This window comes from Mus pahari, chromosome 2 (genome assembly GCF_900095145.1).
Source record: "Mus pahari chromosome 2, PAHARI_EIJ_v1.1, whole genome shotgun sequence".
Classification (NCBI taxonomy): Eukaryota; Metazoa; Chordata; class Mammalia; order Rodentia; family Muridae; genus Mus; species Mus pahari.
In genome coordinates, this window is record NC_034591.1 from 74,055,108 (window position 1) to 74,069,061 (window position 13,954).

At 51.4% G+C, this 13,954-nt stretch overlaps 1 protein-coding gene across 3 annotated transcripts in view; it reads left to right on the forward strand.

Moving 5' to 3' along the window:
* The window catches only part of Adcyap1r1 (ADCYAP receptor type I), a 45,956-nt gene that overhangs the window by 6,269 nt on the left and 25,733 nt on the right, over positions 1 to 13,954 (forward strand). For all 3 annotated transcript variants that reach the window (XM_021189674.2, XM_021189676.2, XM_029534869.1), the window contains exons 2-3: positions 1,890 to 2,022; positions 3,598 to 3,703. In XM_021189674.2, coding sequence (XP_021045333.1) covers positions 1,969 to 2,022; positions 3,598 to 3,703 — 160 coding nt within the window. In that variant the 5' untranslated portion in view covers positions 1,890 to 1,968. The remainder of the gene's footprint in view (positions 1 to 1,889; positions 2,023 to 3,597; positions 3,704 to 13,954) is intronic.

The window sequence follows — 13,954 nt, forward strand, 5'->3', positions numbered from 1 at the left end:
AGAGAGAGAGAGAGAGCGCTAGAGGGATGGCTCAGAAGTTAAGAGAGGGAACCTTAGAGCTTCAGCTCTGTGTCCCTGTGTAAGTCCCAAGGTTCTCACACAGAATAAAGCAGACCCACTGTAATCCACATGACATCAGCTGGAGGGCCAGCCTGGCAGGGGCCCCAGGCTGCAGGAGGCTGAGAGGGCCTGGGATGCAGAGGAAGTGGAAGGTATGTCTGCTCCTGAAGGGCTTCCCTGGGGGCCACAGCTCTGTTTTGGAGTCTTTAGATTACTCAAGGTGAAAGAGAGTAACCCCTGAGTTCAGAGGACATCCATTTTTTTCTGGATTTTCTGACCTGGACTAGCTGGGAAATATGGCCTCACACTGAGGCCTGCTGAGGTCCCCAGAACTAGATAGTCTCCCATCCTAACCAAGCCTGAGGTCATTTCTGCAGACAGGGTCTGGGAGCTCAGACTGGTAGAGGTGACTGAATACTTTTTCGGAACCACCAGTGTTAGACCCAAGGTGCCTGTACCCACTAGGAGTGGGTGGGGCCTTGCGGGAGGTGCAGGCCCTTATGCCTGTGTGCCTGACCCCTTTCCATCCCCAGGCTTCTCCCAGTCTACTGAGCCCTACCTGCTCCCTTCCCCCAGCACCTATCAGCTATCGGAGATCTTACCATAGTGAGTGAGCCGTAGACTGGAGAGGGGCACTCTTCTCTCTTTATCTTCCTGTTGCTGGTTTTCTTCCTTATTTTGGAGGTCTGTTTATTACCCGATTGAGCCAAAAAAAAAAAAATGTTGAAAGAGGGTGTTAAGACCATGCACTTAAGGCACAGAGGCATGGGTGGTAAAAGCTGGACCCACACGGTGCATGGCGTACAGGGGCAGGCTTGTTTCACATCCTCGCGGCCTCGTAGTGAAGCGCTTTTTGTGTAAGCTGTGCTGAATAGGGCTACTTAATAATCCTTCCCGCAGCAACGGAGTAATACCCACCATCACTCTGAAGGGATGACAGCACTCTGCTTAGTAGGGGCAGTGTGTCGCCGCTGCAATGAGTAGCCTCGTGTATGTTGCTCTCCGTCCAAGGGCAAACCTTTCCCAGCGCAGAGCTCCTGAGTGGCCAGGCCTTTGTGTCAATGGTCAATTTTAGAAGCAGAGCAGGCTCAGGCGGAGAGTGAGCTCGGTCCCCACAGTTTCGATTATCTGTAGCTTCTCTGGGGTCCTGGTCCTCACCCACCTGTCCTGGAGGTCCAGCAGCACTGTGATGTGACCACACCCTTTAAAAGTCAAAGTGGGGTGAGACGGGGTAAAAGGAGAATGTGCTTGTCCCAACTCTGCCCTGAGAGCAAAGAGGCCCTTTCAGAGTGAACAGATGGTATAGACGGCCCATACCAGAGCTGTGCGGAGTTAGCTAGGTCACACAGGCTAGAGAAGCGTCTCACTGTCCCCGTCTGCTCAGAGGGATACTGGCTTCTGTCCCGTTGTCATCCTCTAACCCCCAGGACATGATTCAGTCTGCCATGGAAGAGGTGGGCCCTGTACTTAAGCAGCGGAGAGCACGTGTGTCTGGAACAAGGGAACCTGCTAAATGTCACTGCTAGGTGGGCATGCATATGCCAGCCAAAACGCTGCTTCCGTGTGGCAGCAGAGAATGTAGAGACGTGGAGACAGCTGGTCTATGCAGAGGAATAAGCTGCTCTGGAGTGCTCCAGTAGCCTGGTGGCTGAGCTGGCATGTACCCACATTCGGTGCCCCTACTGTGGGCACAGGGCAGATGGTGTTCAAATTGTGTTGGTGGGATGGAAGAGTGAAGGAGTGCAGGACCCAAGGGTTAACCCGGGCTGGAAGCCTGGACTGGGAACCCGCTGCAGGTGACACGGTGTGCTGTCTTTTCTTCCCTGCAGCGCTGTGTGGACAGTGGAGGGTGGTGACTGACTCCCCAAGGCTGGGGGCAACAGCCAGAGACAGTGGCTGGGAAGTACCATGGCCAGAATCCTGCAGTTCTTCTTGACTGCTCTCCTCCTTCTGCTGCCTGCGGTAAGGGCCCAGAGTCTGCCTCCAACAACTGTACCGAGCCTCCCTCCACCTGGAGGACCAGTGACTTCTGTGTACTCTCAGCCAAGCTGGCCCAAGGCTGGCATTTCTGCCAACAACCCTCTCCCGCCCCGGTTCCTCTCCACACACACCATAGAGTTATTACAGCATTTGCAAATCTGTTAAGATGGTGACGTGCGCTACAACACCTAGAGTTGCATGGTATCTGGCTAGCTCAGCTGTGCTCAGGGTCCCTGGTTAGGGCCCCACGATGATCTTCTGATCCTCACGCCACAAGGCCCTCTGACACCTAAGTTCAGGATCCTGTCCTCTGTTCATGAGCAAGGGTAAAGATCGGGAGTGAGAGGAAGAGAGTTCCATTTAGTTCCATTTGGGCCAGGACAAGGCTGTCCTCAGAGCCTGAGCTTCCCCTCCTACTCCTGATCTGTAACTCATGTGTGTCAAGACATGTGTCTTAGTCAGGGTTTCTATTCCTGGACAAAACATTATGACCAAGAAGCAAGTTGGGGAGGAAAGGGTTTATTCAGCTTACATTTCCACATTGCTGTTCATCACTGAAAGAAGTCAGGACTGGAACTCAAGCAGGTCGGGGAGCAGGAGCTGATGCAGAGGCCATGGAGGGATGTTCTTTACTGGCTTGCTTCCCCTGGCTTGCTCAGCCNGTTCTCTTATAAACCCGAGACTACCAACCCAGAGATGGCACCACCCACAAGGGGACCTCCCTTCTTGATCACTAATTGAGAAAATGCCTTACAGCTGGATCTCGTGGAGGCATTTCCCCAACTGAAGCTCCTTTCTCTGTGATAACTCCAGCTATGTCAAGTTGACACAAAACTATGCAGTACACCATGCACATCTCCATCTCGGTGGGCAGGCGGGATTGAATCTGTCTTGGAACATGGTCCTTTGCAGCTCAGATTCCTTGCCAAGAGAGTCGTTCCTGACTTAGGGATTGAAGGACATGAACTTGAACATCTATCATGATAGCAGGGTGTGGCTGTGAAGACCCTGGACCTGCTATGGGACCTGAGCTGAGCTTTGTACCTATCTTTCCCCTTCTGAAACTGAGTGGAGAAGAGACCTGTGAATCATACCATTACCCTTTTGTCTGCTGTGGAAGGGCACTGGTTCCCGTGGTTCTCAGTTCACCAGCCCTCCCTCCCCATAAAGTGCAGCAGGGGCCAGAACATTAGATTCAAGTCCCATTATCTCGACTTGGTTACACATTTGCAACAGTAAATGATGTAAACAAAAATAGTTCCTCCTTCCCAGTGTTTGTGAGTTTCTAGCATGGATGCACATACCTGCCCAGCCACTAGAGGGCAGCACATGCAATTGTTAATGTCACTGTAGCATGGAGACTCAGGTTTAGGGGCCTGTGGGACTCACACATTGAGTTGGGGCCGGGGGATAGCCCTCATGGCTTCTGTTACACAGCAGATGCTCGTCTGTCACCCTCCTGCCACGCCCATCCCTAACACGCTTCTCCTGAGTTGAAGCAGAGGGGCTGTCAGTGGGCTCTGTGCCCTCTCATCGTCTGTTCCCCATATCCTACAGGCTATTGCTATGCACTCTGACTGCATCTTCAAGAAGGAGCAAGCCATGTGCCTGGAGAGGATCCAGAGGGCCAACGACCTGATGGGCCTAAATGAATCTTCCCCAGGTGAGTGATGCAGCGGACAGTCTTGCTGTCCTCAGCATCCGCAGGCTAGCCTTGCAAGAATGGTAGAAGGGTGTGCAACTCTGTGGAAAACCCGCTGAGACCACAGTGCCTCATATCTGCAATTTTCAGTGACATTAGGTGGCTCTCCTTGTGCCAGTCTGAGCTGGGATGTTCTAGGTGGCTTAAAGTGGCCGCTGTTTTCTCCTGAGTCAGGTCTGGAGAGCAGCTGTCAACACGCTTGTTCATAGGCCACCTGGGACCAGCCGCAGCAGGAATGCAGCTGTGACTGTGGCTGGGTGACAGACTATAGGGCCAGCTGGAGGAAAGGCTGTGGGATCATTTCCTACTTGTTGGCTCCAGCAGAAGCCGGGGTGGAAGGCAGCAGTCAGCCCTAGGGCTTCCCCCAACGTGGGGCTTCTATGGCAGCTGCTGTATCAGATGCTGCGTGTATGGTCATACTCTGTTCCCCCAAATGATTCTGAGGATTTCAGAAAGTACCTCCTAATAAGTTCATGCCCCGAGGAAGAGGCACAACTTCTGGTAAGATTCTAGGGGTCTTCTTCTATCTGCCCCAGAAGGAGCAGGGGAGGTTGGGTGGGCATCTTGGTTATGCCATGCCTTTTTCCTGCTCTGACCTACAGAACAGGCTAAATCTACCTAGTGGTGGGGCTCCACTACAGTCTTAGTGGTACACCTTTCCCTCTGGACTCAATAACCATCTGCCTGAAGACTTTATTAATCTGCAGCCCAGTTAAACAGAATTCCTGCTGGGCCAGATTCTTGCCAGCAGCTTCTTCGCAAAGATTGACCAGGGGAAGGTATTCCCAACATAGCACGGCTGCTTTGCTGCTAGACCAGAACTTTAGCCCATATCAACCAGGGAGATTGAGGAATGGGGGCAGCTGGGTACACAGGGGGAGGAAACCCAAAAACTGTGTGAAGAATCTATGATCTAAGTGTCTTGTTTGTGTGGGTGGGAAACTAGGTCCTGAAGGCAACAGCTACCCAGTGCCTGTCTACCGTGTGGGTAGACACCATGCAGCCTGCCTCCTGACATGGAGTCCTTGGTCCCAAATGGTGGCTCTCAGAGGGGGAGGGGAGAGAGATGAGGGCTTACTGTGTGAGGCTGTGTACAGTGTAATTACACTCTTCAGCTGAACTCTGGTCCAAAGGAGCTGACAGGACAGGCTTGCTCGTAGGGTGTTCTTGTCTGAAGGCTAAAGCTAAAGAAGACAGATATGAGTATAGCCCTAAGGAAAGGATAGGCAGATGCTGGTGGGAGGGGCTCCCCTGCTAGCTTTAGAAAAGAAGAGGTAAGAACCGGAAGGGGCAGGTAGGGCTTGAGTAGCCTGGAATACCCAGAGGACCTTTAAGGAGACCATTCACAAACCACAGTGCAGATTAACCCAGAATCCTGACTTGGCATAGTTACCTGACATTCACCAGGTCCCAGGAGGTTCTGGTGAGATGCTAGAGCTATGAAAGCCAATCCAAGGGAGGGGTGGACGTCGTCAGACGTCAGGAGAGCCAGGAACAGCAGCAGAACACTGAAGGCACAGGGCATTTGTAATCACTCCTACTTCATAGATGAAGAAATGGTGTAAAGAGAGCTTGCACCTTGCTTAAGACTCTAGTTCAAAACAAAACAAAACAAAACAAAACAAAACAAAACAAAAATGCCGGGCGTGGTGGCGCACGCCTTTAATCCCAGCATTCGGGAGACAGAGGCAGGTGAATTTCTGAATTCGAGGCCAGCCTGGTCTACAGAGTGAGTTCCAGGACAGCCAGGGCTATACAAAGAAACCCTGTCTCAAAAAAACCAAACCAAACAAAACAAAACAAAAAAGACTCTAGTTCATCGTGAGCGGAGCCTGCATTTAGGCAGTTGATATCCTCAGTCACTGGAATGTACTGCCCTAGGAGGGCACACTCTGAACCCCGGCGTGACTTCTACATCACCTTTGAAGACATGTGCTGCCTTCACTTTCTTGGGCATAATGGAGAGGAGAGTAACACCTAGCAGCTGCAGTCCCCAGGGAGCTGCAGAGGACTTTGGGGGGGTCACTACCTCTGTGAGGCTCCACATAGTGCAGAAAGCTCCAGGCTTCCCACCTTCTTGCTAGGTCAGAGGTAGATGCCATTTGGAACCGCCTGGAAAGGCTTTCTGAAGGAGAAGAGAGAGCTAAGAACCAGCTCTGGCTTCAGAGAGCTGAGGAGAGGAGGCAGGGAGAGAGATGGAGCCTAGGCAGGGGTAACTTATCCAGGGGAGGGCTGTGTGCTAGCACTTACAGAGCAGGCCGTAGCAGAGCAGACATGTGTGCTCAGTGTTCACGTGTGTACTCGGCTTGTCAGCCTAAGTGAGCAGCGGTGGGCGTTTCCTTCCACCTGAGGGTGCCCACTCGGAGTTCCTTTCTTGCTTCTTTGCCCATCATCTTGAAGCCCACACCAGGGTGGTAGAACCTGTGTGCACCGTGGGAGAGGTCCGGAGGTACCAGCTCGCCCAGTCCACCCCAGTGCTGCCACTGCAGAGGCAAAGTCTTTCTGCTAACAGATTTCTTCCCTGCTGGACGCATAAGCAGGAGAGAAGTTTGTGGAGGAGGAGAAGGGCTAAGGTCTGTGTTCAAGAGGGGCCTGTGCTGCTCAGAGCAAGGCAAAGGGTGCTTGCGTAAGTGCTTCTGTGGTGGAGGGTCCTACTGAGGAAGGGCAAGGGCAGAGGAGTGGAGTCCCTGGGGAAGGCCGTGCTGAGGGTAGCATCCATCAAGTCCGTGTCTGAAAGTCCCATGGTATGATCTGCAAAGCCAAGCATCTGCACAGGCAGACGCTGGGCACCTTGCCAGGGTTCAGAGTTTAGGATAGCTGAACCCCGTTGTCAGTCCCCCAGGGAGGGCCTTCATGTCTTTGGAGCCTCATATGAGCCTCACGCCTGCCTCTAGGGATGTCTTCACCTGGGTCTTTGAATTGAACAATCTTGTTTCCCTAAAGCAGGGCCCATCTCACTGTACTGTGCCATGCTATTGAAGTCCCTAGGTACACTTTAAGGTGTCTGTCAATGAACAGTCCTTCAGCACACACAGCCAAGGTCAGAAGCACCTGGGCTCCGACTCCGAGGAGCCTGCCTCTGTCTGATTGTAAAGTTTATACAAGTTTAATCACCCTAGAGAAGAAGCACCCCTACTGCTGGGCCCATGCGATGCCAGGTGTGAGAGAGAAGGCCAAGGAGCAGGTGAATCACTCTAAGATCTCATTATATTTGGAAGTGACACAGGATTAAGAGCCGAGCTGTGTTGTTAGCCTCGTTTAGGGAGAGCAGGGAATCAGTCAACTGTACTCTCCCCTTGCCTCTCCAACTATGTTGTCCCTGAGCGTTTACCAACACAGACAGCACCAGAAAGTAGTGATAACTCCGAGACACATTTGAAAATGAAGAAGAAAGCCTGCCAGTTTGCTTCGGTGCCCGGGACTGTAAACACAGCGCAGCTTTCATACATATGCACTCACAGCCATCCGGCAGCTTCTCGGTGTCAGGGCCAGCTGAGAATGGTGGGGTTGGGCAGGCTCTGAAACCACCACACAGCACAGGAATACAGACCTCGATGGTCGGGTCTGCACTTTGTGCAGTCGAGAGACTGTAAGCAGGAGACATGAGTGTATGTGACATGGAACAACGTTTTTATCCTGTGAAATAATGATAAAAGTGCAGTTCCTTAGATTTGTGGACCAAGAGTTTTAGTTATTTTGCACCATACATAAGTGTGCTTTTTCACATGACTGGCAATGAGGTGGTGTTCCCACCAGCATCCACACAAACAGGCTGCTGGTGGGGATTTCTCAGCTCTAGTATAGGTTAGGAGACAGCCGTGTCATATCTAGTAAGCTGAGTCTGTTGTAGTGAAAGCCTGGTTTGTTTGGAAGCAAGGACCATACGTGACACTATGTGGTGGTACCCATACTCTCTCATTTCCTTGTCTTCAGGGTTGGAAATGCCATCCCACTGTCTTGGGCGTGTGTTGCAGGGGTTTCTTAGGAGGAGGATCAGGGATGGAGGTCTATTTCATTTCTCATTCCAAATCCCTGGATCCTGCATGGGCCCTGAGCCCATCTCTGCCACATGACATATGAAGCAGTTAGAGCCAGAGGTGCTGTCACTGACGAGTCACACGCAGAGTCTCAGCCAGCTCTGGGTGGGTGCCCAGAATTCCCGACTGGGGAGTTCCCTTTCTGCCGCACTGCCAGTGCCCTTGGAGGAGGAAGAGGAGGAGCTGGGGCTGGTCTATGCACAACAGGCCATGTAGGCCCATTCTTTGATCCTTCCATCTGGATCAGGGCTTGCTTGTTTAGACTGTAGCCTGTGAGCATGGGGACCTTCCCGTGTCCAGGAAGAGCTGGTCTTGCTAGGCTTCAGTACATGCCACATGCTGAAATTGATGAGCAAGGTCTGAGGTATTGTGGCAGGTCAGATCTTCATGTCGCCTTTCTAGACTTGTCTTAGAGAGCATTCAGGTGCCTTGACCAGCATTGGCCTTCTAGCTGCTCCAACACTGAGCAGGCCCAACCATGAGAGACCCTTGCTCTGAGAAACTTACCCTACGTAGGGTTCATAGGAACCTGAATGAGGGGGTTTTCTCAGACGAATTTTTCCAGAGCTGGTCCTGTCAGAACATAAGCCTGTCTCAGACTCTCCTGACAGTCTGTTAAACACAGACTTTTGGGTGGTCCCAGGGTATCTTGTCCTTAGGTCTGAGTGGGGCCTGAGCGTCTGCAATCTGGGAGGCTACAGGTTGTGTTTCTGGCTTTGGGTCACACTCTGAGACCTGCTGCCCTCAGCTCTGCTTCTTCCCTCCCATCATCAGAGGGGGAGGGGGAGGGCTGCTCATTCCATGAAACAAGAAACCTTGACTGTCAAGTGAGTTTCAGGAAATTGAGTTGTTTTCCGCTTTCAAATTGTGTGCACAAATGACGACCTTTCTTTAAGAAAGCCTGAATATCCCTGGATGGGTCCTGAATAGAAGGGAGGATCGTGTCTTTGTCTGTCACTCTGGTGTCTCTGGTCTCATGAGTTTTGAACTCTATGTGGAACTGGACAGAATCATCACCATGACAACCTCTGATTAGCTCTTCATTCTGTACCCTTCAAAGACTAATGGCTCATGCATTCTCTCTTAGCTCTATGCCTGAGTAGATTCTGTCCCCCCAGCCCCCTCTTCCCCCACCCCCTGCTGTCACAGGAGTCACTGCTGCTTGGCATGGAGTGTCAGGGGGAATGTGGGCACAGCCCTCAAAGTGTGCAGTAGCTCTTCCTGGCCCATGGTGCTCTCATTTCTCAGTGGGGTTTGTGTAGATGGAGCTGGGAGAGTTAGGGGTGGGGCTGAAGCAGAACTGGGGTGCAGGGGAAGAGGGGTTAGGGTGGGGGAGGCATCAAGTGAAGCTAGCTCTAAAGGAACAAGGCCTGCTTTAGAGGAGGACAGGGAGGTGGGTGCTTGAGCATCTTCTCTCAGGAACCAGCATGCCTGGCTGCTGGGTCCTGCCTTTTCTCTGCAGCCTTGTTTGCCAGCTCCACTTCTAAACCTTGGCATTCTTATGTGTTCTGTGACAATCATCTACCTACCCTGACCACCTCACCAATTCTTGTCTGGTTTAATTTTGGATCTTCCTACCATCTCAAATCCAGCATATGTGAGACCAAACATGATTTTCAACTTGTCTAAATTCTCACAATTTGACTGCTAACTGGTCCTTTTATTGTGGTCGCCTATCCAGCCACCTACCTTTCTACTTACCATCTATCCACCCATTGCCCACATATCCATCTACCTATCTATACATCCAAACATCCATCCATCCATCTATCTATCCATCCATCCATCCATCCATCTATCCATCTGTCTTCCCACCCATTTATATCTTTATCAGTTCATACAGGTGCCCAAGTCAGAAGCCAGCATGACATCCATCAGCACTTCCTTACCACCTTTGTATGCAAGTCAGTAAAGCACAGGGTATACTGCAGTTATAACAATGCCAACTTTCAAATCCAGAGTGACTTTTTTTTTTTTTTTTTTTTTTTGCTTATACAAGTCATAGATTGCTGTAGTTAGCTGTAGTGAGGAGTTGGAATTTAACTTTGCTTGGACATTAAGAGACCCAGGTTCCCTGCTGGAACACTGATAACCCTTTGTCTGTGGTCTCGAGGATGCTACTGAGAAGGAAGAGAGAGAAAGATAGAGGTTCCTGAGGGTAGCGTTAGAGACGAGGCCACCTCTTTGATATCCTTTCCAAGGGCTTAGAGATCAGGGTAGTAGTCACATGAGTGACATGGGTGAGTGCCAGTCATCTGTGGCACACTCCAGCTCTGTCCTTCACCATGCCCCGCTGTTCCTGTCTCCAAACTGTCCTACACAGTCCTATCCATCTTTGCTGCCATTACTCTGAACAAAGCCCTTTCATCCTCCCTGGGATACTTCCATACCCTGGCATGGCCTTCTGTCTCACTCTTGCTTCTCTCTCTGAACCATGAACCTGGATCACCTGGATACTCTGTCTGTCTGTCTGTCTGTCTGGATCTCTGCCCTCTATGACAGGCAGAGAAAGGTCCTCTGCTACTATCTAGAGATAAATGTTAACTCTCAGCTCCCTAAACCTGCAAATGTCAGAGGGTTTTAGTGTGAGTTCTGGTGTCCTGGGTTGCTTGGATGAATGTGGTATGAAGTCATGAGCATCCTTAGAAGTGAGAGACGATAGGAGAGCTGGGGAGGCTTAGGATGCCAGGCTGCTAATTTTGAAACTGGAGGAAGGAACCATAAGCCAAAGAATACTGGCGACCACTTGAATTTGGGATCACTGAGGAAAGGCTCCAGCAGTCTTGCTGATGCTCAGTTTTAACTAGGTGAGACTCATTTTAGGCCCCTGACCTCCATCATGGTATGACAGTAACTTGTGCTTCCCAAAGACACTGAGTTGCTTTAGAACCTCCATCCACAGTAGGAAATGAGCCTACACTTCACCCAGCAGAGTACTCTAAGCACTGTGAGCTCTGTGAGGCCCAGATTGGCTGCTTTTATATCACTCTGCCCTGCAGGACTCATTCACCGAATCTCTTGAATTAATGAATTAATGAGAAAATGAGAAGGCAAAGTAGAAAGGAGAGAGAGAGAGAGAAAGGGAGAGGAGAGGGAAGCTTAGGCATTGTGAAGGCTTCTGCTGCCACTAAAATTAACTGCGCTGAGCTGTGGAAACTGCATGCATTCTCTGTGTGTGGTGGGGACATAGGTTTCTGTCCTCAGCTAGAAGACCTCAAGGCTCTCTTGTGAGCCTGCCTTCTGCCCCAAGTCCAAAGGTGTTCAGTTGTTGTGAGTGGGATCTTTAAAGGTTCTGGGGTCCTAGGGATCTTGTTCTGGGCTTTCATTCTATCCTGGCCTTGTGAGAAGACAAAACTGGGGACAGAGAGAAGGACTGGGAGAGTTTTCAGGCTTGTGTCAGGTAGATCATTGGGAATTTCAGACAAGGAACTAGGCAGAGGAGCCAGAAAGTAGTCCCAGTGGCACTTGCCATTCCTAAGACACCAGCAAGTTCCGTTACCCCACAGTTCCTGATTTCAGCTCTGGCAAATCCAAGTTGGGGTACCGACAGATACTCAGCCCTTGTTCTGACACTAACCTGTGATTCACAGCATAGAAGATCACAATATAAATCTGGTGTCTCCTAAGAAGGGGGGCCCTGCCTTTCCTCCAATCTTGCCCTCTGATAGCTTCTTGTGCATTCAACACAGTGAAGGCACACAGATCTCTTATTAAGGACATGCGTTATTTATCCTGCAGCTCTGGATCCTGGCTGCTGCCACTCCCTGCACCCCCCCTCCTGCCCTCACATTCATGCCCTCTCACCCCGGCACTGTCAGCTGGAATAGCAGCTGGTTGTGCCAGGGCCTAATGTTCCACATTACGGGAACATCTGCTGCCCAGGGATTCTGGGGTGTGGGCCAGACATGGTCATACTCCATGGGCATTTCACAGTCGGCATGGGCTATGGTAGCCAAAGATGTACTGTTGGGTCTCTTTCAAGGACATGATGTCACAGCCAACTGTGCTGTGCTGGCTAGACATCCTGGATAGACAGGAATCATTGATAGCTGCTTGTGGAGACAGGTGGCTTTCCTCCTCTGGTCCTCTGAGTCCTTGTCCACTTGGCCTCAGCATACAGAGCTTTAGCATGTCTCTTAGCTCCTAGAGGCTGTCATTGTATGAGCAGGATGCCACAGGCCAGTGTCACTAGTGTGAATGCCAAAGTGGCAAGAGCTAACTTCCGAGAGACCTAGAAGCTGGGGATGTCTTCTGCTGCCGGAAATCATGACTTGGACAGGGGAACCATGACGACATGAAGCCTACCCCAGGCTGTCACACTCAGGTTTTCTCTGAGCTTCTCAGTAGGTGGCCATTTAACTTCTGTCTCCCCAGAGGGGTCAACCCCCTCCTAAGGCCTGATCCCCAGAAGCATCTAGTGGGAATCATGGACTTAAAGTCAGTGATAACTCCAACATGTATGGAGTGTGGTGCTGTTCATAGAACTGTCTACGTTGGAACTCATTAGTTCCCCTAACAGTACCGGGAGGCAGTCCGTGGGTACTCACACACTTCCCTATGGGACACGGTTCTCCCGACTGTAGACTCCCTATATATAGGTCAGGTTGTTTTCCTGAAGCTCGCTGCTCCTCTCTGACCTCCTGTGTTTCTGCATCGCTCTCCAGCCCCCTGTACCTTTGTCATATGCTCTCCACTGCGTTTCCTTTGTTAACCCCCAAGTGTGGTGTCCTGGGGCTCCCTCCTCCTTGCTCTTCTTCTTCACATCCTTTCTTTGGGAGACATGACTCATGAACTGGAGAGATGGCTCATCCATTAAAGGCTAGGCTCACAACCAAAAGACATGTTGTCTCACCACTCAAGTGCTCAAGGGGAAGGAGGCCTGGCAAGGTCAGGTAGGGATAGGGACAACAGGTGTTATACCTAGGAACTGGGGTGTGAGGCATACCGATTTTCAAGGTCGATGATACGGAGTCACCAAGCTGGATATGTATTTGGAAAGGATTTGCTCCTAGCTGAGAGAGACCTAGGAAGAGACTGTAGCTGTGCTGCCAGCAAGAGCTTCTAGCTCTGATTGATGTCTGAAGGGAACCAAGCAGGACTCGATGCCACCCATGATGTAAAGGGAGTAAATGACTCTCAGGGATCTAGCTGGGCTGAAACAGTGCGGGTTTAGTAGGAGGGTCTGGGTGGATTCTAGGACTCCTGCGTTGGACTTGTCTTTGGCCCCTCAAAGTGGGAACACGCAGCAAAGAGCTGACCCTGGGGTTAACCCAGAGAACGGCTGGAGGCCAAAGACTAGCGATGTCTACATGTCATTCTGTTATGTCCCTGAGCAGGGTGAGCTCATCTAAGGTGAGTGGGCGGGTAGCCCAAGACAGGATGACTTCCAGAAGCTGTAGCCAGTCAAGTGGGCAGTGTCTAGCTTGGCTGGGGTTGAAATTGTTCTTCAGATTTGGCAGCCAAGAGGTTGTCATTGACCTTGATGAGTGTTGCTGCAGTGTAGAGGAGAGGCAGAGAGATGGTGGCCAGAGGACAGAGGGCTCTGTCCAGGAGCCATCAGACCCAGTCAGAACCAGTCAAGCCTGATACTCTCTTCTTCCCCACCGCTCACCCCAGGAAGACTTAGTGATTCCCGAGTACCTCACTGTGAACCTGTCCCCCTCTGCCAGCTGATCCCCATGACAAGGCTTTGACCGTGGCCTCTTCCAGGACTCTGCCTCCATCACCTTTCTGTTCCAAGTCTTTCCACAGTCACTTCCGAGCATCTCTCAGCTGGGCAAGCTGAGACCTCACTCCAGGTGTCAGTTTTATGGGTGGCAGCTCCTTGTTCTAGGCCTGGGCTGAGAGGGAGGTGGGCTATGGGGTGCAGCCGGTCTGGCCTCGACCCCACCTTCACAGAGAAGTGAGACTCATTGAGGTGGTTATGAGGCCAGACCCCAGAATGGCGGCGAGGCTGGGAGGATGCAAGGATGTGACAAGAAGAGGAGGCCTTCCACAGAGACCCCTGTCATGAAGTCCTTGCAGTGGCTTTGTGGACTACTCTTGGGGTGTTTTCTAGGTGCAGGAGCAAGCCTTGCTCACACAGGAAGACTCACATCCTCTCCTTGCAAACTCCTTGCTCTCTGCAAGACCCAGCTTCTCAGCAGTCCATGCTAAGTGTGTGTGTGTGTGTGTG